The sequence below is a fragment of the Sciurus vulgaris genome (assembly GCF_902686455.1).
Source record: "Sciurus vulgaris genome assembly, chromosome: 6".
NCBI lineage: Eukaryota > Metazoa > Chordata > Mammalia > Rodentia > Sciuridae > Sciurus > Sciurus vulgaris.
The window spans coordinates 61758903-61780468 of record NC_136466.1 but is presented as its reverse complement, the minus strand read 5'-3'; the positions used below and the strand labels follow the sequence as shown (position 1 = coordinate 61780468).

General features: G+C 54.6%; 1 protein-coding gene across 1 annotated transcript; it reads left to right on the top strand.

Annotated features, from left to right (window-relative positions):
* The first annotated feature begins 763 nt into the window (after window positions 1-763).
* On the top strand, window positions 764-20465 carry SLC6A7 (solute carrier family 6 member 7). The gene is made up of 14 exons (XM_079144720.1): window positions 764-982; window positions 6116-6299; window positions 8301-8432; window positions 8624-8858; window positions 10434-10572; window positions 11915-12049; window positions 13166-13269; window positions 13396-13520; window positions 14218-14330; window positions 14413-14544; window positions 15018-15117; window positions 15312-15412; window positions 15976-16143; window positions 19470-20465. The coding sequence occupies exons 1-14, from the start codon at window positions 950-952 to the stop codon at window positions 19677-19679; spliced, it is 1911 nt and encodes a 636-aa protein (XP_079000846.1). The 5' UTR covers window positions 764-949; the 3' UTR covers window positions 19680-20465.
* The last annotated feature ends 1101 nt before the right edge of the window (window positions 20466-21566 follow it).

The following is a 21566-nucleotide window of genomic DNA, read 5'->3' as shown; positions in this document are numbered from 1 at the left end:
TTTTCCATTTCATTTTCATCCCAAGGAAAGGTGTGCTAAGGACCATTACAGGCTTACTCTGTAACCTTGACTAAGGGACTTAACTCTCTGTCCTTCAGTTTCCTCATCTGTAAATAGGAGTACTAACACCTGCGTTTTCCAGGCTGGGAAAACGAGTCTCCGACCAGGACCTGGCACATTTTAGATGCTCAATAATGTAAATAAATACTGACAGATTAGATGTTTGGATAAATATCTGACTAATGGTGGATGCCAACAATCCATAGTTGGCCAATAAACGTTAACTGAGCACCTACTACGTGCTAGGCCCCGTGCTAGCTGATTCCCGTGTCTCTGAATTCCTCCCTCTTCTATAAGGGAAGTGAGATTCTTATTCCCATTTTCCAGAAGCAGTTGCAACGCAGGGAATTTAAGTAAATTCCTACAGCAAATAGGCAGGGGGATGCTGGATCCCAAGACTGAGCTGTCAAGTGTCACCGTGAACCGCTTGCCTCCCTCCTTGCCCAACTAAGGAAAGGGAGGCCCAGAGGCAGGTCACTCGCTCAAGGTCACACACGAGACGGTGTCTGAGGCCGAGGGTTTCTGTGGGAACCCCTCTCCCCACTGGCGCGGGCCCCTCCAATTCGCAGCTCTGCGTGCGGGGGCGCCCGCATCCCCCAGCCGCCCGCATCCCCCCGCCGCCGTCGGTCGGTCAGCGGGTCTGTCTGGGTGTCTCTCCGGCCTCGGGCGCTGCGCAGGGAGAGGCAGATCGTTCGCAGCCCGGCCGGCGCCCCACGCCCGCAGTCGCCAGACGGCAGCGCCTGCGCCCGTGCCGGTGCCCACCCCAGCCGGTGCGCGGGAGCCGCCGGGCAAAGGCGCAGCGGCCGGCGGGCGGGTGGACGATTTTCTGCCTCGCTCTCTGTCTGCGCTCCGAGAAGCCAAGCCTGCAAGTCTAGCACCGCCCTCCGAGATGAAGAAGCTCCAGGGAGCTCACCTCCGCAAGGTAGGGCACGAGGGCCCGGCGCACCTGAGCCAGGGCTGCTGGGGCCCGCCCGCCTGGCGGCCCGCGGAGGGCCGGAAGGGGTGGGAGGGGGCCGACCCGCTGAGCAGGATCCCAGGAGGGGTGGGGTCGGGCCCCCCCTGGGGTTGGGCTGTACTGTGCTGGGGGCCCATGCGAACAGGTGTCTGCAGCCCCGGGAGGTGCCGGGGAGGGGCGGCCAGGGACAGACCTCCGCCTCTCCCCTGTCCCGAGCCTGCCTTCCCCGGAGGCTGATAGCGGGGTAGCGTGGGTTAGGTGAGCCAACCTTGAGCTGGATTAATTTCGGGGTGGGGATCGACCTGGCGCTTCTCTGGGTACTCTACTGGAGCATCTCTGCCAGCCTCCAGCAGACCCACTTCTTTCCTGCCTGCTCCTGCCCTTGGGCCACCACCTGCTTCCTCCCCGCCCCCTGCCTTCTGCTGGCAGCATTCCCTTCCCTGCTGAGACCCCAGGCTGTCCCTCTGCTGGGCTGAAGGGAAGCAGAGGCAGGAAGTGGGGGGCGGGGGTGAATAGGACGCCCAAGAGTATGGGCAGTGGAGTTGGGAGGTGGGAGCTGGGTAGAGGACTGAGGCCACAGACCCCAGCCCCTCCCCACCTTTCTGGGTGGGGTTGGACCTCCCAGCCAAGTTTTATGGGTGTGGGGAGGAGGAACTCTGGGGGAAGCTTTCTGGCTTTTGACTTGATAGTTCCAGTCCTAGGCAAGGAGTCGAAATCCCTGGTTACTATTTGTGAAGCTGCCACTTGCCCTGTGACTTTGGACAACTCCATTCTCTAAGCTGAAACCCTGCTGGGTCATCCCCAGTGCACAGACACTAAAGCCCTCCTTCCCCCCTGCGTGTGTTGAGGGGTGCAGGAGGCTGAGAACCTAAGGGGCAGGTGGATGGGAGAAGACTTCACAGGGGCTGCGCTTCCCACCCCACACCCACCACCCAACTCAAGCACTCATTCTAAAGCTCTGCCCTTGGACTGCCAGGCACAGAACCCCTGTATAGTAAATGGGTCTTTTTTATTTACTGACCTGAGTGACTTCTTGGAGCCTGTTGTGGGTCACTTGGGACCTATACCCATTGTTTTTCTACTCTTCTTCCCTCCTTTCCCACAAAAGCCCCTACCCCTCTCTGCCACAGGGCCACACATTATGTAAACAGCCATGTGTTGTGAAGCTCTTTCTGGGAGCTTAGCTAACCTTATTCCATTCAATCTACCAATGATTCTGGAAGTAAGGACTTATCATCCCCATCTTACAGAAAAGGCAACTGAGGCCCAGAGAGGTGAGGCTCACTGCTTACCTGGTGATAGGTTAAGCAACCTAGAACCAATTGGGCAGCTCTGGGGCCACTTTCTCTCAGGGTCCCATCTTGGTCTTGGCAAGAAGAGGGCAGGGAATGAGAAAACACTAGAGTTGGTGGCAGTCTCTTTCAGAGATGAGCACTGGACTGGGAGTCAGGGGACCTGACTTGCTCTGCCTTCAACTTACTATTTGACCTTGGGCTCATCACTTTCCTTCCCTGAAGCTCAATTTCCTCCCCTACATGATGATGAAGTTGGACTTCAGATTCCTATTGTCCATCTCTGTCCTAAAGAAGGTAGGGCAGACATGGCTTGGGCAGCCCAGCCTCTCCCATTCCCTGCAGTGGGACCTACATCTACTGAGTCCTAAAAGAGAGGGTGCGGGTCTGGCAACCCAGATGTGCGTTTCTGCATGACCCTGGGGTGGGGAGTTTGGGCTCAAGAGTGAGAGTTCCCACACAGGTGGAAGTGTGCAGTGACTCATAGCTTCTGACCCTGCCCCATTTTTTGGTTCCTGTCCTCTGTCTCCCGAACATCTTCACTTTGCCAACCTTCTGGGATTCACCCCACAGTGAGGTGGGGGGCTCCAGGTGGGCTCCTGATTGGCTCAGCCTTGGAGGACCTCCATCCCCTGGCCCTGGAGCAAGAACAAGCTTCCTTCTGATTGGGGGAGGAGGGGGACGAGCTGTCAGCATCCTGCTCTTGGAACTCCTGTCACCATGGAAACGGAGCTGGAACTGCTCTGTGAGCATGGAAAGGGCAGCTTCTCTGGAGGGATCAGAGGAGCCTCATTACCAGGACCTCCTGTCAGCTGGCCTGAACGGGGCAGGGGGTCTCAGGTGACAGGCCTGCCTCACCACCCAGTGCCAGGGACCAGCGTCAACTGGCTGCTATAGCATCACTCCTGGAGCTCACCTGGGAGTGAGAGGTTCCAGAAGACTGATGCTCCCCCAGTCAGATAGGCGGCCTTAGGGAAAGGGAGGGGTTCATGCACGTGGGAGCCACCACCCTCACCTCAGCCTGTCCAAGATCACAGCTAAGGAACTGCCAGTCCAGCACATGTTTGCTTCAACTTGGAGAGTGATTATTTTTTAAAAGCAGCTTCGTCATTGTCATTGTCACCAACACCTTTAATCATGCCAGGCTGTGCTGGTCACCACTGCCCAACCTCAGACAAGATCACCACCACTATGGTCACTACTGTCACTGAGAGTCAACCAAGTTATTATCCCAATGTTACCACTTGCTCCACTGCCCAATCCTGTCACTATAGCCAGACACCTCTGGTCCTGCAGCTCTCATGCCATCTCTACTTTTCTGTCGCCATTTTTTGTGTGTGTGGTGCTGGGAATGGAACCCAGGGCCTCACACCTGTTACACAAGCTTTCTGTCACTGAACCACACACCCCAGGCCTCCTTTCATCATCTTCACCTGCACAATCAGCATGACCAGTACCCATAAAGCCTCCTCTGTCACCACCTGCTTGGGGTGAATCTTAGAATAAGAAACTCGTCTGATTATAGCAAGTCCTGAGCCCTAGGGCTAGGCTCTAATCTGGCCTGCGGGCTTCACAAGTGTCTCCAGCAAAATCTCTGGTGAATCTTGCCTCATGGACCATCAGGACCAGAGACTCACTGAGACGTCTAGACCCACATTTCTCCAAGTACATCCCAGCATGCTGCTCTTTGAGATTTTTTTTCTGAAAAAAAGGATACTTGATTCTAGTCCCTATTTGGGAGTCACTCTGTATATGGATTTATTGAAGGATTTTACAGGTCCTTGTAGCAAAGAAACATATTCTATTTTGTGTTAACCCCAGGTTTCCTCACACCTCTTTGGTTCAAGAATGCTTTTTTTCCCACAGAATATCTATGAACATCCCAAGGAACCTGTTTCTGAAAATGCTGATCCATCTTAATGCTCTCATTGCCCAGAAGGGGAAGTGTGGCTCAGAAAACTTCTAAAGTCTCACATTGTGTTAGCTCAGACCTTGGACTAGAATTACAGCACTCTCAGTGCTTTTTCTCCATAGCATTCCTCAGCAGGAGGCGAGGGCTTCTTGTCTGAAGACCTTGACATTGCTCACTAATAGGCCCCTGTGCACTAACATTCTTCTCTGACACAGCTGTGCATTGCAAAGTCTGGCAAGGTGTGGTTGCCCTGTCTCCTGACCATTCCTGGGTCTCTGGCTGAGAACTGCTCTTAGAATATTAGATGGTCACCCTGGTACTGTTGCACTTCCCATAGGTGCTTACGGCCATGCCAGTTTGCATGACTTGAGTCCAGGATGGATCCCAAGTGGCTGGAAGCGGGCCATCTCGCCCAGCCCAACTAGAAGGGAGAATGCCCAATGGACCTCTCCACCCACTTTGAGTCATGGAAGGGGATGTCAGAGACAGCTGGCCTCCATTCCCCTCTGCTCTTATCTGCTCCTGTGACAGCAAGATTGTGACTTTCTGAGACAGATCAGGACTTAAGTAGCTTTTTCCTGCCCATGAGCCAAAATCCACAGTCCTCAGTAAGCCCCTTGAATCACAGGGCATAAGTCTAGTCCCTCCCTTCGGGAGCCCACATCCTACCAAGTCCTCTGCTTCCAGTGTTCAGGGCTCCCGGCTTCTTCCCTTTGTCCCCCTGTAACCTCTTTTCCTGCACACTCTCCCATCTGGTCATCTGATGGGACGTGCTCCACACTGTGTCTTTATTAAAATCAAGTACCTAGAAAGGAAACAAAACTCAAGCATAACGAGTAAAGAAAAGGCCTTTAACCTCAGGAAACTCTGGGTTAGGACTACTTCTCTCACTGACTGGTCAGGGAAAGACCTTCAGCCTCAGTTTTCCTCATGCTTAGAATGAAGCTTAGTTGAGTAATTAGCTTGGAGTTGTTGTGAGAAAGAAATCAGGTGACATGAGTTAAATGTTTAGTGTAGTAGTCACATAACAAGTGCTCCATAGTTGGTAACTTAGTAAGACCATCACCAGCACCATCAACATCACTTCCACCATCATCGCCACTTCCACCTCCATCACCACCATACCACCTTCACCACCATCACTCCATCACCACCACCATCACTACCATCACCATTACCACCACCATGACCACCACCATTACCATCACCTCCATCCCCATCACCTCTACCACCTCTACCACTACCACCTCCACCACCATCACCTCCATCACCACCAACATCACTACCATCACCATTACCACCACCATGACCACCACCATTACCATCACCTCCATCCCCATCACCTCTACCACCTCGACCACTACCACCTCCACCACCATCACCTCCATCACCACCACCATCACTACCATCACCTTTACCACCACCATGACCACCACCATTACCATCACCTCCATCCCCATCACCTCTACCACCTCGACCACTACCACCTCCACCACTATCACCTCCACAACCATCACCATGATCATCACCACCACCACTATCACCTCCACCATCGCCACCTCCACTACCATCACTATCTCCACTCCCATCACACCACCATCACTACCATCACCATAACCACCACCATCATCACCACCATCATCATCATCAGTGGTGGCAGCAGCAACATCAAAATAAGACCAAGACCATTCCTTGTTTTGACCTCTGTTAGCTGAGACAGGATCAGGTACTGTTCTCAGTGCCCAGAGCCACCCTGCCAGTCCACAAGGCTCTCCTGCATGTGACCATGTGAGTACACTCAGAGCACTTGATTGTTCAATTCTACACTCTTGTCTTGGGGTCACAGCTCCAGCCTGACCTCACCCTTCCCTCTTTCCACTTTGGTCTTACTGGCAGCCCATCACCCCAGACCTGTTGATGACCCCCAGCGACCAGGGTGATGTGGACCTGGATGTGGACTTTGCTGCAGACCGGGGGAACTGGACAGGCAAGCTGGACTTCCTGCTGTCCTGCATTGGCTACTGCGTGGGCCTGGGCAATGTCTGGCGCTTCCCCTATAGAGCCTACACCAATGGAGGAGGTATGGGCCTTGGTCCTGTTGAGGACTCTCTTGGGTGATGGGCCAAGGCTCAGAGTAGAATGAGCTTTTAGGTGGCCTCAGCTACTGTCTGCCAGAGACCTTGGCCTGGGAGGGGGACTCTACTCTGCCCTGTCCCTTTCTATCACCTATGCCTCTCCCTCCTCCCTCCCATCCCCAGGATGGATACCCACACGGCTCTCTCCAGAGGCTCAGCACCCTCTGGGCCTTGAAATGTGGGTGGAGGGAGCTGCCTGGGCTTCTTGATAAAGCCTAGATCTGCCTGTCAGTAATCAACCTGTTTTTGATATTCTTCACATCCCTTTCCCCACCTCCTCCGGAGCCCTGCTCTGTCAATCACTTTCCCTCTTGAATCTTCAACATTTCCTCCTCTCCTGGTTCCTTCCACTCCGAATGCAAACACAGAGTCTCTCCTAGATTACAAAAAATTCCTTTCTTTCCCTGATTCTTCATCAAGTTCCTCTTCTAAGTCTCATTGATAATAGCTGAGGTTGAGCCATTATCATCTGCCATGTGCCTAGGCTTGGTGTCTGTCTTATTTAACCCTGATGACAACCCTCCTGGGTAGACACCATGGAAATGATGAGGCTACTGGAACCTGGAGAGGCCAGCTTATTTGCCCACGGTCCCATAGTGGCAAACCCCACCGTCCAACTCAGACTGTTTTCTCCAGGATCACTGTGCTTCTACTAGGTCTCTGTATTGCCAACAGGCTCTGTATTAAAGCCAGGTGTGGCACTGGGGCTGTAGCTCAGTGGTAGAGTGCTTGCCTCATACATGTGAGGCACTGGGTTCGAGCCCCAGCACCACAGAAAATTTAAATAAAGATATTGTGCCCACATACAACTAAAAAAAATATTAAAAAAGAAAGAAAGAAACAACCAGGCGTGGTGGCCCATGCCCAAAATTTCAGTGACTTAAGAGACTGAGGCAGGAGGCTCACAAGTTCGAGGCCAGTCTCAGCAACTTAGCAAGTCCCTAAGTAACTTGGTGAGACTCTGTCTTGACATAAAAAATAAAGAAGATGGGGGATGTGGTTCAGTGGTAAAGCACCCCTGGGTTTAATCCCCAGTACCAAAAAAAAAAAAGTGTTTTGATAAAATGAGAAAAATTCAAAAAACATTAGTTGAACCAAGCAAAGATACATTTATGTGTCTAGGAATGAGTGACTGGAGGGGGCCTCCAAAACTCCTGGAATTATGGTGTCCACAATTGCCCCTCCACTCTCCTGCTGCCCTGCTCTTTCTCTCTGTGTGCTGACCTCATTTTTTCCTGAGACAGGCTTCCTCCCAGCAGTTGGGGGGACTGCGGTCGAGACAACTCTGGAATGACCCTGAAACTCCTCAGCCAGGTTTAGCAACCCCAGAGCTTTCCAAAACTGCTGCATCTGAATGAGTCTCTACAGAATAACAGAGAAGATCTCTGATGGCCTGACTTGGGAAATGTGCCCACAGTGGGGCAGGAGGGAGGGCAGAGGCTCTAGCTGGTGTGACTGCAGCTCTTCCAGAGCCATATGGTGGTGGGCGGTTCTCTGAAGGAGAAGGCTGCCAATATGAGAAGAAAAGGGAAAGGATGTTGGACCCACGAAACCACAGGTGGCAGCCACGAGTGTCTGAGGTGGCGTGGTGGGGAGGGGAGAGGAGGACCGGGCCAGATCCTGCAGAGCATTGACTTCTGTGGTGAGGAGTTTGCACTTTCTCGGTGGAGAATGCCTTCAGCCCCTCATTCATTCACTCACTCGCCCAGCGGGCTTTTCTCAAGCACCTGCTCCAAGCCAGCCCTGTTCTGGGCATGGGTCTGCGCAGGTGCTCTCAGCGACCTGTGACAAAGAGATAACAGCCCTGCAGGAGCACAGTCCGACCCACAGGACCAGTGCCGCATGCACCAGCAGGTGCTCTCTGACCACGGGGGTGTTGGGGGGCTGGAGCTGGGCTTGGGTGGGAGCTGAGCCTCCTGAGCCCTTCCAACCTTCCCTCTCCGCAGGTGCCTTCCTGGTGCCCTACTTCCTCATGCTGGCCATCTGTGGCATCCCCCTCTTCTTCCTGGAGCTCTCCCTGGGCCAGTTCTCTAGCCTGGGACCCCTGGCCGTCTGGAAAATCAGCCCTCTCTTCAAAGGTGAGGCTCAGTGGTCCCGGGCTGGGCCAGGCCTCTGGAGGCAGGGAGGTTGCTGTACCCCACCCTCGAAGCTCCAGGCAGAAGGAAGCGAAGCCCTGGGCATTGACAGCTTCCCAGAGGCCCCTGGGCCTAGCTGCAGAGGGCTCTGCAGAGGGCTGGCCCAGAGGCCCAGCAGCCCCTCTTCCTCGCAGGTGCCGGTGCCGCCATGCTGCTCATCGTGGGCCTGGTGGCCATCTACTACAACATGATCATCGCCTACGTCCTCTTCTACCTCTTCGCCTCCCTCACCAGCAACCTGCCTTGGGAGCACTGTGGCAACTGGTGGAACACAGGCCGCTGCCTGGAGCACAGAGGCTCCAAGGAGGGCAATGGGGCGCTGCCCCTCAACCTCACCAGCACCGTCAGCCCCAGTGAGGAGTACTGGAGGTGAGGCAGCCCCACCTGGCCACCGACTCAGGGTGGACAAAGGGAGGGCAGGGACATGGAAGCACCCCCAAGAGGCTCAGTGTCACCTCAAAGGTGGAGTTCAGGTGCCAATGTGGGGGGACTCTGGCTTCTAATCCCAGCCTTTCAGCTGACCAGCTGTGTGACCTTGAGCCATTTATTTGGCTGCTGTTGCTTTGTCTTTAGGACCAAGACAATAATAGTAGCTGTCTCAGAGGTAGTTGCCTATAAATCGGACAGTCCAATCTGGTGGATTGTAAGTACTCAGTAAAAGCTAGCTGATATTGATAGTGATGGTGGTGACAGTAACAGTGACATTCTGGAATCTCAGTTTCCTCCTCTATGACAATGATAATGGAACATTATCCTCTCACTTGCTCATTCTTTGAATAAGCATTTGTTGTGTACCTACTACACCAAAAGGTGAAACAGCATAGGCCAAGGTCATATGTAGGAAAGACCATCTCAGATTAGTCTTAGGAGAGAAGAGTGTAATGAAGCAGGACCGTTGTGAGATTTAAACAAGGTAATGTGTGTAAAGCACATTGCAAGCCCCAGGAACCGTGGCCATCAGAAGGACATCACTGCTTATCAGCCTGTTCCAATGCCCATTTTATAGCCAGGAGACAAGGCCCAGAGGCTTCCTGAGTAGCTAATGCAGAGACGGTATTGACACTCAGGACTTCTGATTCCTAATCTTGTTGTGGAACATTCTAGAGTAGCCTGATCTCTGGGAAGAGGCCGTTGACTGGCCAGAGAACACACCAGATATCCTTATGCCTTCCCCTGCATGGGACTGCTCTTAGGAATTTCTCCCAAATGGGCCTCATATCCTAAAATATTTCAGTTCCTAACACAATCCATTTCTCTGTCCATTTCAAGGCCACCCAAAGTGTCTGTACCTGCTGAAGAGTATGTCTGATCTGTGGGAGAGGATAGGCAAGGGCCTGTACCTTAAACCAAAGGACTTGGCGTGGTCACTGGCAGCTGCCAGGGGTCTCTGTGGCAATGCCATGGCTCCCTGTATCAGTTGGGTGGTGGCAGGAGGCAGATGGCACTGTCAAGAGGGTTTTACTGAAGGGAACTTAGGAAAAGAGCTTTACAGAGGGTCAGGGAATCCACAAGGAAACATGGGGCACCTGGGAACAGCACTAGGGAGAAATAAGGAGGCAAGGGGAGGGAATCAGGGGCACGGGGAGCCTGGGGAGAGGGCTTCCAAGCAAGAACCATGGTCAGAGGAACATAGCTGTAGCTAGACTCTTGGATGGCACATGTGCGTGTGCAAGGGTGTATGCACATGTGCGTGCAAATGCCCAGACCCTCATCTCTCCACCATCGGTCTCCTGCTGTCACCTCCACTCAGTCAAACCAAATGGAAGTGAAAGAGGAAGGGAGCCTGATGTGGGGTCAGCAGAGGCCAGCCTCCTGGGACAAGCTGGTCAGGGAAGGATGCGGGGCTGGGAGGAGGGCCCCTGGGCCTGGCATATTGGACACAGCTTGGCCCCATCCTTGCGGAGCACGGCGGGATAAACAGAGGATGCTCTTTGTCTCCTGCAGCCGCTATGTCCTGCACATCCAGGGCAGTCAGGGCATCGGCAGCCCTGGGGAGATCCGCTGGAACCTCTGCCTCTGCCTGCTGCTGGCCTGGGTCATCGTATTCCTCTGTATCCTCAAGGGTGTGAAGTCCTCGGGCAAGGTGAAGCCTGGGAGGCCAGAGACATGAGGGGCAGGACAGGGGCTTCTGGAGGAGACAGGGCATGGACTGAGGCTGAGGAAAGGACAGGCTTTACCTGGAAGAGAGGAGGGGTAGGCGTTGAGAGGGGGCACTGCTGATGATGTATGTGGAGGTGGGGAGGGCCAGGGAAAGGCCACTTTACCAAGCCAGAAGCCTGCTTTGGGCAGCAGCCACAGGTGTTTCAAGTTGACATCCTTACCCTGTGCTTGGCACTTTGGAGTGGCCCAGTGAGTTTGTTGAGTCCTCAAAGGGGAGGTATATGAATTAGTGCTCTTTGAGATGCAAGTGACCTGACCCCAGATGTCACATTCAGTTGGAGAGTCCAGAGGGTATGTGTCAGGCACAGTTGGGTCTAGGGGTTTGATGGATGTTATCAGGAATCGGCTTTTCTGGTCTCCCAGCAATGGGTTCCCCTTGTAGTCTCCCTTCTGAGGTTTCATTTTTCCTGAGGTTGCCCCAGTAGCTATAGACTTAGACTTGACTTTCTGGGTGAACGTTTCTCTCTTCTTCAGTATCTTACAGAATTTAGTCTTACTGGGTAGGCTGGGCTGTGCACCAGTCCCGAGCAGATCTGTGGCCGGGAGGGTGCGATGCCTGCACTGGGGATGGACTCAGCCCTCTCTCGTGAAAGTTGGGGTACTGTTACCTGAAGAGGGCAAACTGGATGCTGACGGCCCAAAGCTACAGATGTACTACTGTAGGGGATGGAAGGACAAGGAAGCTGTTTCAGAAGGATTTGGAAACCTTCTGCTCTTCGCTCAGTCGTTTGTGAATTAGAACTTGTCCATGTGCTAAGTGCTGAGGGGTGCTGGCCACAGGAACAGAGCTGGTAAAATCAGGCTACCAAGACAGGGTAGGGAGCAATTCGAAAGAGGAGAGGTGCTCAAGGTCACAGCCAAGGCAGCGAGGACGCTGAGACCACACTGTTCACCAAAGGAGTAGCTGGAGAGGGAGGAGGAAGGGCAGGAGGGAATTTGGGGGTGATGAATGCACGGAGTGAGTTTGCCGGGGCAGGGTGCAGACACGGGGAGGAGGAGGCTCTGTCACCAGTGATGCTGGCCTGTACCAGGGGCAGCAGGGAGATGGATCTGGGGTGGCCTTGGGAGCCGGGTGACAGCACCAGTTGATGGTTGGATAGAGGGTGGCCGAAGGAAGGGAAGGAGACGCATTCTGGATGATGGCTGGTTCCTGGCTTGGGCCACCTGAAGGTAGGGGAGGTGAGTGTCTCAGATGAGGATGTCAGGAGGAGGGGTGTAGAGGGAAGTTTCCCCCCACCTTCAGCTCCCCGCTGATCATTTCTCAGGTGGTGTATTTCACGGCCACATTCCCCTACCTCATCCTGCTCATGCTGCTGGTCCGCGGAGTGACCCTCCCTGGGGCCTGGAAGGGCATCCAGTTCTATCTCACCCCGCAGTTCCACCACCTGTTGTCTTCCAAGGTGAGACCTTCAGGCTTGGGTGCAGAGCAAGGGGTCAGGCCTGAAAGGACAAGTGGAAAGAGGGCTCTGGGGAGAGGAGGGGGCAGGGGGCAGGAATCCTCCAAGTGGGGAGTCTCCAGCAGCAGGCACTGGAGCTGGCCCTTCCTGTGTACCCTTTTCATTTATTATTATTATTATTTCTTTTTTTGGCACCAGCGATTGAACTCAGGGGCTCTCGACCACTGAGCCACATCCCCAGCCCTATTTTGCGTATGATTTAGAGACAGCGTCTCACTGAGCTGCTTAGCACCTCACTTTTGCTGAGGTTGGCTTTGAACTCAGGATCCTCCTTCCTGAGCCTCCTGAGCCACTGGGATTACAGGCAGGCGCCACCATGCCCGGCTCATTACTCTTAAAAAATCCTGTTCTCCCTATTGTATGGATGAAGAAACTGGGATCCACAAGAATTAATGACAAGCTTAAAGTTGTACAGGAAGAATGGTAGAGCGGGAATCCCAGTCCAGAGCTATTGGACTCCAAACCCAAGGGGGGCATTAGGGATCATGATGAGAACTGCAGGGTACCAGCAGCTAACATTTATTATTTCTTGGTCCATGATTGTGCCTGACTGTGCCCTGGCATTAAGCTATGGGGCAGTGGTTCAGTCCTTCTGACCCTCTCCCCTGAGATGGGCACTATTCTAGCCCTGCACTTCGGAGGAGGGATCTGCAACTCAGAGTGACAATATGGCTTCCTGGGGCAGCACAGTTAGAAAGCAATGAAGCTGGGACTCGGTCCAGGTCCCTCTGACTTCAGGCTGGAAGTCAAGGGTCACATGACTCATTGTCAGTATGAATCTACTGCAAACTATGTTAGTTTCTGCTTCTTGCAGACCTGAACCAAGCTTAGAGGTGAGCTAGGTGGGAAACTGAGGCCCAGAGAGGGGAAGGGACTCCCACACAACCCATGGTGGAAGTTGGAGCAAGGCTCCTGCTGGCCCATGTTCATGGGGCTGGCTCTTCCCCACGTCTGTCCCCTGGCCCAGCCCCACTCCTTGCTTCTCTTCGCGGGCCTCTACACACTGCTGTGAACCAGCCCCTTCTCTCTGCCCGCCACCTCTCTCCTTTCCTGGCACAGGTGTGGATCGAAGCTGCTCTTCAGATCTTCTACTCCCTGGGTGTGGGCTTCGGGGGTCTCCTCACCTTTGCCTCCTACAACACATTTCACCAGAACATCTATAGGTCAGTCACTGCAGTTTCCCTGCACCCTGCGGCCAAAGCAGGAAGAGATTGGCCAGCCAGGGAGGGCCTTGGGGACTGAGGGTGTGGCCAGCTCACCCTGGCCTGCGCCTGGACTTCTCCCGGCAGAGACACCTTCATCGTCACTCTGGGCAACGCCATCACCAGCATCTTGGCTGGCTTCGCCATCTTCTCCGTGCTGGGCTACATGTCTCAGGAACTGGGTGTGCCTGTGGACCAAGTAGCCAAAGCAGGTGGGCAGGCTGCCAGGTGTAGTGTGAATGCATGTGTTGGCCACAGCCAGTGCTGGACCAAGGAGCATATGTGTGGACCAGTGAGGTTATGGATGGGTGTGTTGTTTGTGTGTGTGTGTGTGTGTGTGTGTGTGTGTGTGTGTGTACATGTGCACAAATGCACATGCTAATGAACATATCTTCATTGGTCTCTGGGTGTCCGTGTGCAAAGGCATAGGTGTGCAAGTGAGTGTACATTAATCTGTGTCTGGAGGTAAATGAGTTTCTGTAGGAAATTGTCTTATCTTTGTCCAGATGACTCACATCCTGTGTGAGATGTCTGTGTGCAAGTGAGTCAGGGGTGAGAATGATCTTGTGGATCAATGTGCGGTGCCAGTGGATGTGGAAGGGTGTGTTAGCGAGATTCTTGGGGCAAATGAACATGTGTTCTAATGAAGTTTTATGTTTGGATCCCGTGTTTGTCCATACGCTCATTATTAAGTCCTCCATTCTGTCAAGTTTTACTACTGAGCGCCTGTAATGTGCTGGCCTATGTCCTAGGAGTTAAGACAGTGTTGGAAGTATACATTTGGCCTGTGTCTCTGAGTTTGGCTAAATGAGTGTGCCCAAGTACATGTGTGTGATCATGTGTATTTGAGTGTAAATGTGGAGGTCACCACATGCCCCAAACTGCTGACCCCTTGTGCCCTTGGCCCAGGCCCCGGCCTGGCCTTTGTGGTCTACCCACAGGCCATGACCATGCTGCCTCTGTCGCCCTTCTGGTCCTTCCTCTTCTTCTTCATGCTCCTGACTCTCGGCTTGGACAGCCAGGTGAGCCTCGGGCACAAGCTGGTCTGGGGTGTGGGTGGTAGAGACAGAACTCTGACCCCAGGCTGCTGCCCCCACCATGCAGTTCGCCTTTCTGGAGACCATTGTGACAGCTGTGACGGACGAGTTCCCGTACTACCTGCGGCCCAAGAAAGCTGTGTTCTCGGGCCTCATCTGTGTGGCCATGTACCTGATGGGGCTGATCCTCACCACCGACGTGAGTAGGGCGGCAGGGAGGATGGCGGTAGCAGGGCTGTGTTGGCACCTGCAGCAGTGCCTGTGGCCTGGAGGAGCAGTCACTGAGCCACTTCCTTTGGAGGAACCTGCCTTTCCCAGGCCCTGTCCCCCCAGGGAGGCAGTTTGGCCTTGGGATGGAGAATCCTATCTCTGGAGTCTTAGTTTGAAAGCCCTGGGTCACACTTCACTCCTGCACTTGCTTGAGTGACCTCAGACAAGTGACTTCACTTCCCTGAGCCTGTTTCTCCTAATTGGTAAAAAGGGGGATTTTGCAGAGCAGGGAGGCCCCAGGAGATGCTGCTGGTGCGGGGCTGAGAAGGCAGATGCTATCACGGGGCCTCACCTGGCTCTCCCAGCAGCCTACAGCCTCCTGCTCACTCCTGCCAGGACAAGGGCCTGCAGCAGAGAGTGAGGCTGGGCTGGGGCATCCCAGAGCTGTGACTTGTGTTCCAGGGAGGCATGTACTGGCTGGTCCTTCTGGATGACTACAGTGCCAGCTTCGGGCTGATGGTGGTCGTGATTACCACGTGCCTTGCCGTTACGCGGGTGTACGGTGAGAAGGGCGAGGGAGGCGGAGTCTAGGCTTCCTGAGATGGGAGAATGGGATCTACCTGGGGCCCCTGCACCTGGGGCCCTGGCTCCAAGGGCCAGGACTTCAGGTGGGGGTATGAGGTGGGGGAGGGGCTCTGGGGTCTTGGGCTGCAGGTTGGGTCATTCCTCCTCTCTCCCCTCCCCTCCCCTGTGCAGGCATCCAGAGGTTCTGCCGAGACATCCACATGATGCTGGGCTTCAAGCCCGGCCTCTACTTCAGGGCCTGCTGGCTGTTCCTGTCCCCAGCCACACTCCTGGTAACCAGGGGTGGGAGGGAGCGTTGGTGGCTGGGGCCCCAAGGCTGAGCACGTGGGTCCCCTCTGTGTATTTAGTCTGGAAGGGTCACCCTGTCCAAGAGTGGAGCATGTGTCAGGGCTTCAGGGTGGGTATGAGGATCCTGGCCTTGATCTCCCTTCCAGGCCCCTAACTTTCATTGCTGAACTGAGCTGAGCTTTACATTTTGTTGGCAAAATGGGTGGGGCTTTCCCAGACTCAAGGGCCTCAGGGCTGGGGCCTTGGTGCTCTGCTTTCTTGGTCTTAGAGCAGCTCAGAGACAAGCTGCACTTCAGAGCTGGGTTGTCCCAGGCTATTGGTCAACTTGAAGCTGGGCTAGCCCCAGTCTTGTGAAGGCTCCAGAGATGGACCATCTTTGATTCTGGTACAACTTAGGATACTGCATGGCTTTGGGATAAGGTCTCTGAGATCTTGGGATGATCCTGGGCTGGCCTATTTCAAGCTTTAAGGTAGCTCGGACTGGGTCATCCCAAGCCCCGGGGCCCACTTGAGGCCCCTATGATACTGGAGGTCACCCACCCTGCAGGCCCTGCTGGTGTATAGCATCGTCAAGTACCAGCCCTCAGAGTATGGCAGCTACCGCTTCCCCGCCTGGGCCGAGCTGCTGGGCATCCTCATGGGCCTGCTGTCCTGCCTCATGATCCCAGCTGGCATGCTAGTGGCTGTGCTTCGAGAGGAGGGCTCTCTCTGGGAGGTGAGTCTGCACCACCCTGTGCACCTTCAGCCTTCCTGACCTGTGGCCCCGCCCTTCCACTAGAACAGAAAACACCGGCCCCCACCTTGTCCAGGGACCCACACCACTGGGCAGGTTCAGAGGCTGGAGTTCTGTGCTATGGCCCCTCACAACAAGAGGGGCCTTGGAGGAAGGAGCTGGACCAATCCAAGTCCAAGGTCCTCCCATGAGTTAGACAGAGATCAGGACTTAAACTCAGGTGGCCAGCCCAAAGTTTTTCTGTGGAACTCAGTTAGAAGAAAACAGAACTAGATGTGGCAGCACACGCCTGTAATCCCAGCAGCTCGGGAGGCTGAGGCAGGAGGATCTCGAGTTCAAAGCCAGCCTCAGCAAAGGCTTGGCACTAAGCAACTCAGCAAGACCCTGTTTCTAAATCAAATACAAAATAGGGCTGGGGATGTGGCTCAGTGGTCAAGTTCAATCCCTGGTACCAAAAAAAAAAAAGAAAAAGAAAAAGAAAATTGAGAGACTTCAGAGGGTGGGCTGTCACCTTCTCCAGTGCCCGGGAGCACTGCTGTGCCTCAGAGGTAGCTAGGGATAGAATGACGCTGTGAGGACTGGCAGAGTACAAGCTGTTGGACACAGGGGTCAGCCAGCCTTGAAAAGGGGGAATAGTGACCTGCTGTGGGTCAGCAGGTGAGCTGTGTGAGCACAGCAGATCCTGCCCCTCCCTGAGCATCAGGGCATCCTCTAGACACTGAGCCCTGCACCTCTGAGGCTGTGTGGGTTTGGAGACCTCTGGTAGCCAGAGGCTGACGTCATGAATGGAGCTCGAGGGAGCCTGATGGGGTCCAGACAGAGCGTGAGGATCACCCGCCCAGTGCCCATCCTCCTCCTCCCTAACCTTGTCCTCTCCCGGAGCGCTGGAGCCAGCTGGTCCTGTCTCATGAGAGCTAATGGTTAAATATTCAGGGATGTGTGTACCAGTTGTTAAACAATTGATAACTTGGAACTGATAGTGGCGGGAAATTGGCTACACAGCAGGCCTCCCATTTCCTCTGCCTCCCCCTCCCTCTCCCTGGGGCTAGCTTACCAGCACATGACCGCCCCCTGCCACCCTACTGCACTACCCTTCAGCTGCCCTTGTCTCACCTTCATATCTCCACTCCTCAGCAGCAGAGACAGGCTGTGACCACTCATCCCAGACGATAGGGGCGGCCTGGAGTCTGCAGCTGTGCCTCCAACTGCTATGTGATGTGGGCAGACTCTGCCCTTCTCTGAACCTCAGGACCCTCCTCCCGCCACTGCCACCTTACTACTAAAGGGGTAGTCTGCAGCGAGTCTGCAAAGGGAAGGCAGACAGGGGAGCTGCTCGGGTGGAGGCTTCAGCTCCCAGGAAGCCCAGGGTCCCTAGCCCTGCTGATGGGCCCCTGGCAACACTGAGCCCCCTGCAGCCACTGCCTCCTGCCTCCCCTGCTGCAGAAGCTGCCCACAGCCCGGTGGAGGGCGTGTACTGTTGGGGTTCCGTGGGAAGGATGGTCAGCACTGCAGCGAGGCTGAGTGCTGCCTTCAGAGATCAGGGCTCCCAGCAGACTCATCAGGATCAGAATCCTGGTTCTGCCACTTGTCCACAGCATGAATGATCCTAAGCAAGTTACTGTACTTCTCTGAACCTCAGTTTCTCCTTCTTTAAATAAGGACAGCAATCGCTATTCAAAGGGCTGCTGTGAGCTTATCAATATAGTCTACATTGCGGGAGCAGAAAAGCAGAATATTTAAAATGCACAGCATAGAGTCAGATGGCCTGGGTTCAAATCCAGGCAACTTAACTTACCTCTCTGAGCATTAACCTTCAGATAATATCTATGGTAAGTACCCCTCTCACGGGGATACTGTGAAGATTAAATAAGCCAACACCTACCTAGAACATGTTAAATGCTCGGTTATAGACCAGGGGTTCCCACAGAGGGGGATTTCGTCCTCAGAGGGCACTTGGCCATATCTGGAGATGTTTTCAGTTGGCATGGAGCAGATGGGTGCTAGTGTCATCAAGTGGGCAGACACCAGTGATGCTGCTAAACGTCCTTCCGTGCACAGGGCTGCCCCATAGTAGCACTGGAATTCTCCAGACCAAAGCATCAGCATCTGCACAGGAGTTCAGATGGGAGCACATCTGAATCTCCGCTCCCAGGGTGCCTGTGTTCTGATGTGGGAGACAAGGCAGGCGATAAACACCCTGTAGTGGAAAGTGCCATAATTAAACCAAAAACAAAACAAAAAGAACAGAAACCAGAGTGTAGGAATAGCCAGGGTTTCAGAGAGAGCTGGGGAATGGACACGGTGATCTGTGTGGTGTCTAGTGGGAGAGCATTCCAGGCAGAAGGGCAATGGGTGTGAAGCCTTAGGAAATGCAAGAAGGCAAGTGCCACTGGAGCAGAGGCAGTGGGGGGAGAGTGGCAGGCGCCAAGGTCAGGAAGGTACATGGGGAGGGAGAGGAGGCCATGGTAAATGCTTTGGCTGTCATTGCAAGTGACAGGAGAAGCCATTGGCAGGTTTCTGAGCAGCAGGGTTACGGCTCTTACTGCCTTTCAGTAAGCAGTCACCGTGCTGTGAAAGCCAAGTGAGCAAGGCCCTAGGCCAGGGCATTACACACATTATCTCCCCCAGGACCCGCAGCTCGTGGGCTTCCCGTACCATCAGCAGCCCCCCTTTCCTGAGGGATTGGGGCTTTCCTCCCCGGCAGAGCAGGCAGAAGGCTCTGGGAACGTGGTCAAGGAAGGAGGAACTCTGGAATGTCCAGGCTTAGTCATCACCTCTGCCAGCACCCTCCTCCCATGGAAGCTGGGCTCAGAGAGAGAGTGGTCAGAGTCAGGGCCTAGAGGCCAGGAGGGCCAGCTGTCCTCCCCACCTTGCTTCTCCTGGCTCGTGGCTTTTCCCTAAAACCCCCAGTTCCTTTGGATTCGGCATTTAAGGGAAGGGCATAGGAGGGGGATGCTGGATCCACCTTGGGATGCTCAGGAGAGGATCCTTCTCCGTGATCATAGCAGCCATGCCCTGTCCCTGGCACCCTGTCAAATGCGTCATTTGGGCCCTCACAATGATCCTGGAAGAGCTCACAATTTCCCAGTTAGTCTGAATCTAAAGGCTACCCAGCTTGCAAGTGGCAGAGCAGGATTCTCATTCAGACAAGGAATCACTTCTTTGGAGAAGAAGTAGGGTTCCCCCACCGCCACCTGGGGTTGTTGCAAGGGCACAACGAAGCGACTGGTCAGGCCTTTGCTGGGCATCTGGCCACAGAAGCACTCAGCAACCACTGGTGTCTTCAGGCTATCTTTGCTTTGCCACAGAGGCTCCAGCAGGCCAGCCGGCCAGCCATGGACTGGGGCCCATCCCTGGAGGAGAACCGAACAGGCATGTACGTGGCCACACTGGCTGGAAGCCAGTCACCAAAACCGCTGATGGTACACATGCGCAAGTACGGGGGCATCACCAGCTTCGAGAACACAGCCATCGAGGTGGACCGAGAGATTGCTGAGGAGGAGGAGTCCATGATGTGAGGCAGGAGGCCGGTGGTTGGGAGGCCCTGTCTGGAGCCAAACAGGCCCTTCCTGGGGGCTGGAAGAGGTGGCCGTGACTGCTGGGGTTCTGGGAAGCTGCAGGTGGTTGCTACAGAGATGCTGGCATCCCCAGGGCAAGTCCATGTCCCTCCTGTGACCTCTGTCTCACCTGAACTCTCTATCCAGCCCCCTACACACACACACACACACACACACACACACACACACACACTCACAAACACACACACCATTCAAAGTGAGAGGAAGCCAGTTGAGCCCTCACTTTGCAGATAGACATATGAGGCTAAAGAGGGAGGGCCTGGCCCAAGGTCACTGGGCCAAGAGGACTTGACCCCAGGCCTCTGAACTGTTCGTTCTCTTTCTCTTGGGGCAGTGGGCACCACATTCCCATCTTCATTCAGCGCCCAGATCTTCCCTTTGCTCCAGAAGCTGTCCTTCCACACTTTCGGACAACCTGAACTTGCACCTGGGGTTCAGGGAAGCCATGGGCACTCGAAGCTCCCAAGTCCCTGGGAGTTAAAAGTCAATAAATTAAGTGCGGAGAAAGATCCCTGTGGGTTCCTGTGTAGACCAGGGTCCCTGAAGGGGGTGGGAGCCGAGGGTCCTGGGAGAGGAAGAGGTTTGCAGAGAGAGAGAAAGGAAGGAGAGCCTCTGCCAGAGCTGCCTGGTGGGACCAGGAGGAAGCCGACCTGCTGGGGTGGAAACAAGAGTGGCCATAGATGCTGGTGTTAGGTCAAAAGGGTTCAAGTCAGGAGGAAGACTAGCAGGGAGAGAGGAGCCAGGGACGGGCGGGGTGGGAGGGGATTTGCATGATACAGAATATCATTTTGGACCTGTGCAGGGTGGGTTAGGGGCAGGGTAGGAGCAGGAGGCCTGTGGAGGGCAGGCAGGAGGTGCTGGTGGCCTGAATTAGGACTTGAAGTCGGGGTAGGGAAAGAAAGGAAGGCTGTCAGAAAAGTCCACACCTTCACCTGGTGGACCTTGTGACTTGACATGCCAGGGAGGCCCAAGCAGCACCGGCTGTGGAGGTGGTCTTAGTCAGGGGTCTTAGGACCCAGGGCCTCTCTTCCCTTCTGCTCCATCCTGGCAGCCCTTACTGTCTCCTCCAGCTCCAGGCGCTTCTGGGACGTTGGTCTTGACTGTGAATGTCAAGGGTAACCGAGAGTCTCAGAGATGGTCCCAACAGGATCATCTGATCCTGATGCCACCCACTCTGCTCCAGGGCAGGCATGAGGGCAGTGGGCAGTCCTGGAGCTGTGGGTCCCTGGGAAATGAGATGTACAGGCATGCCGAGCAGGTTTCAAGCCCATGGCACTCCCACGGGGCAGGTGCCCCGTGTAGCTACAGCCAGCCCTTGTGCCCTATCTCTCCTGGAATCTCCCCAGCCATCTGTGGTCCATTGGTTGATTGTTAATAAATACCAAATGAGGTCATCTTCGTTTCCATGTCTCCTTACCACTGAGAGTATGAGGCCAGCCACACAGGGCACTTCAGCTCCCGCTGGACATATGAGGAGACTGAGGCTCAACACCTCCCTTCCAGCTTTCCTGGCTTCTGACACTTGCTCTGCCCTTCTCTGTGGCAGCGCTGGGGGTTGCAGGGAGCTGAGGCAGGAAGGTGAACTCTGGGCCCCTAGAAACTACATAGTGCCATGTAATACATATGGACAAACTGAGGCCCAGGGCGGGGAAGAGACTCCTCCCACCCTGGGTGAGCCACAGATCAGGGTTCCCAGACATCACCCCCTACAGCTGCCTTCTTTCCCTCTGCGGCGCCCCCTCTGCCCTTCTGAAGCTAGAAGACCAGACTTGGGAGAAGCCTAGGGGTTCATTCCCAGGGAAGAATCTCCTGGTGCTGCCCATCCTG

Excerpts from the sequence above, each read along its gene's own strand:
- SLC6A7 (XM_079144720.1), top strand. The coding sequence starts at position 950 with ATGAAGAAGCTCCAGGGAGCTCACCTCCGCAAG. Across the intron at positions 983-6,115 it reads AGGGAGCTCACCTCCGCAAG|CCCATCACCCCAGACCTGTT; the intron begins GTAGGGCACGAG and ends TCTTACTGGCAG. Across the intron at positions 13,270-13,395 it reads TTTCACCAGAACATCTATAG|AGACACCTTCATCGTCACTC; the intron begins GTCAGTCACTGC and ends TTCTCCCGGCAG.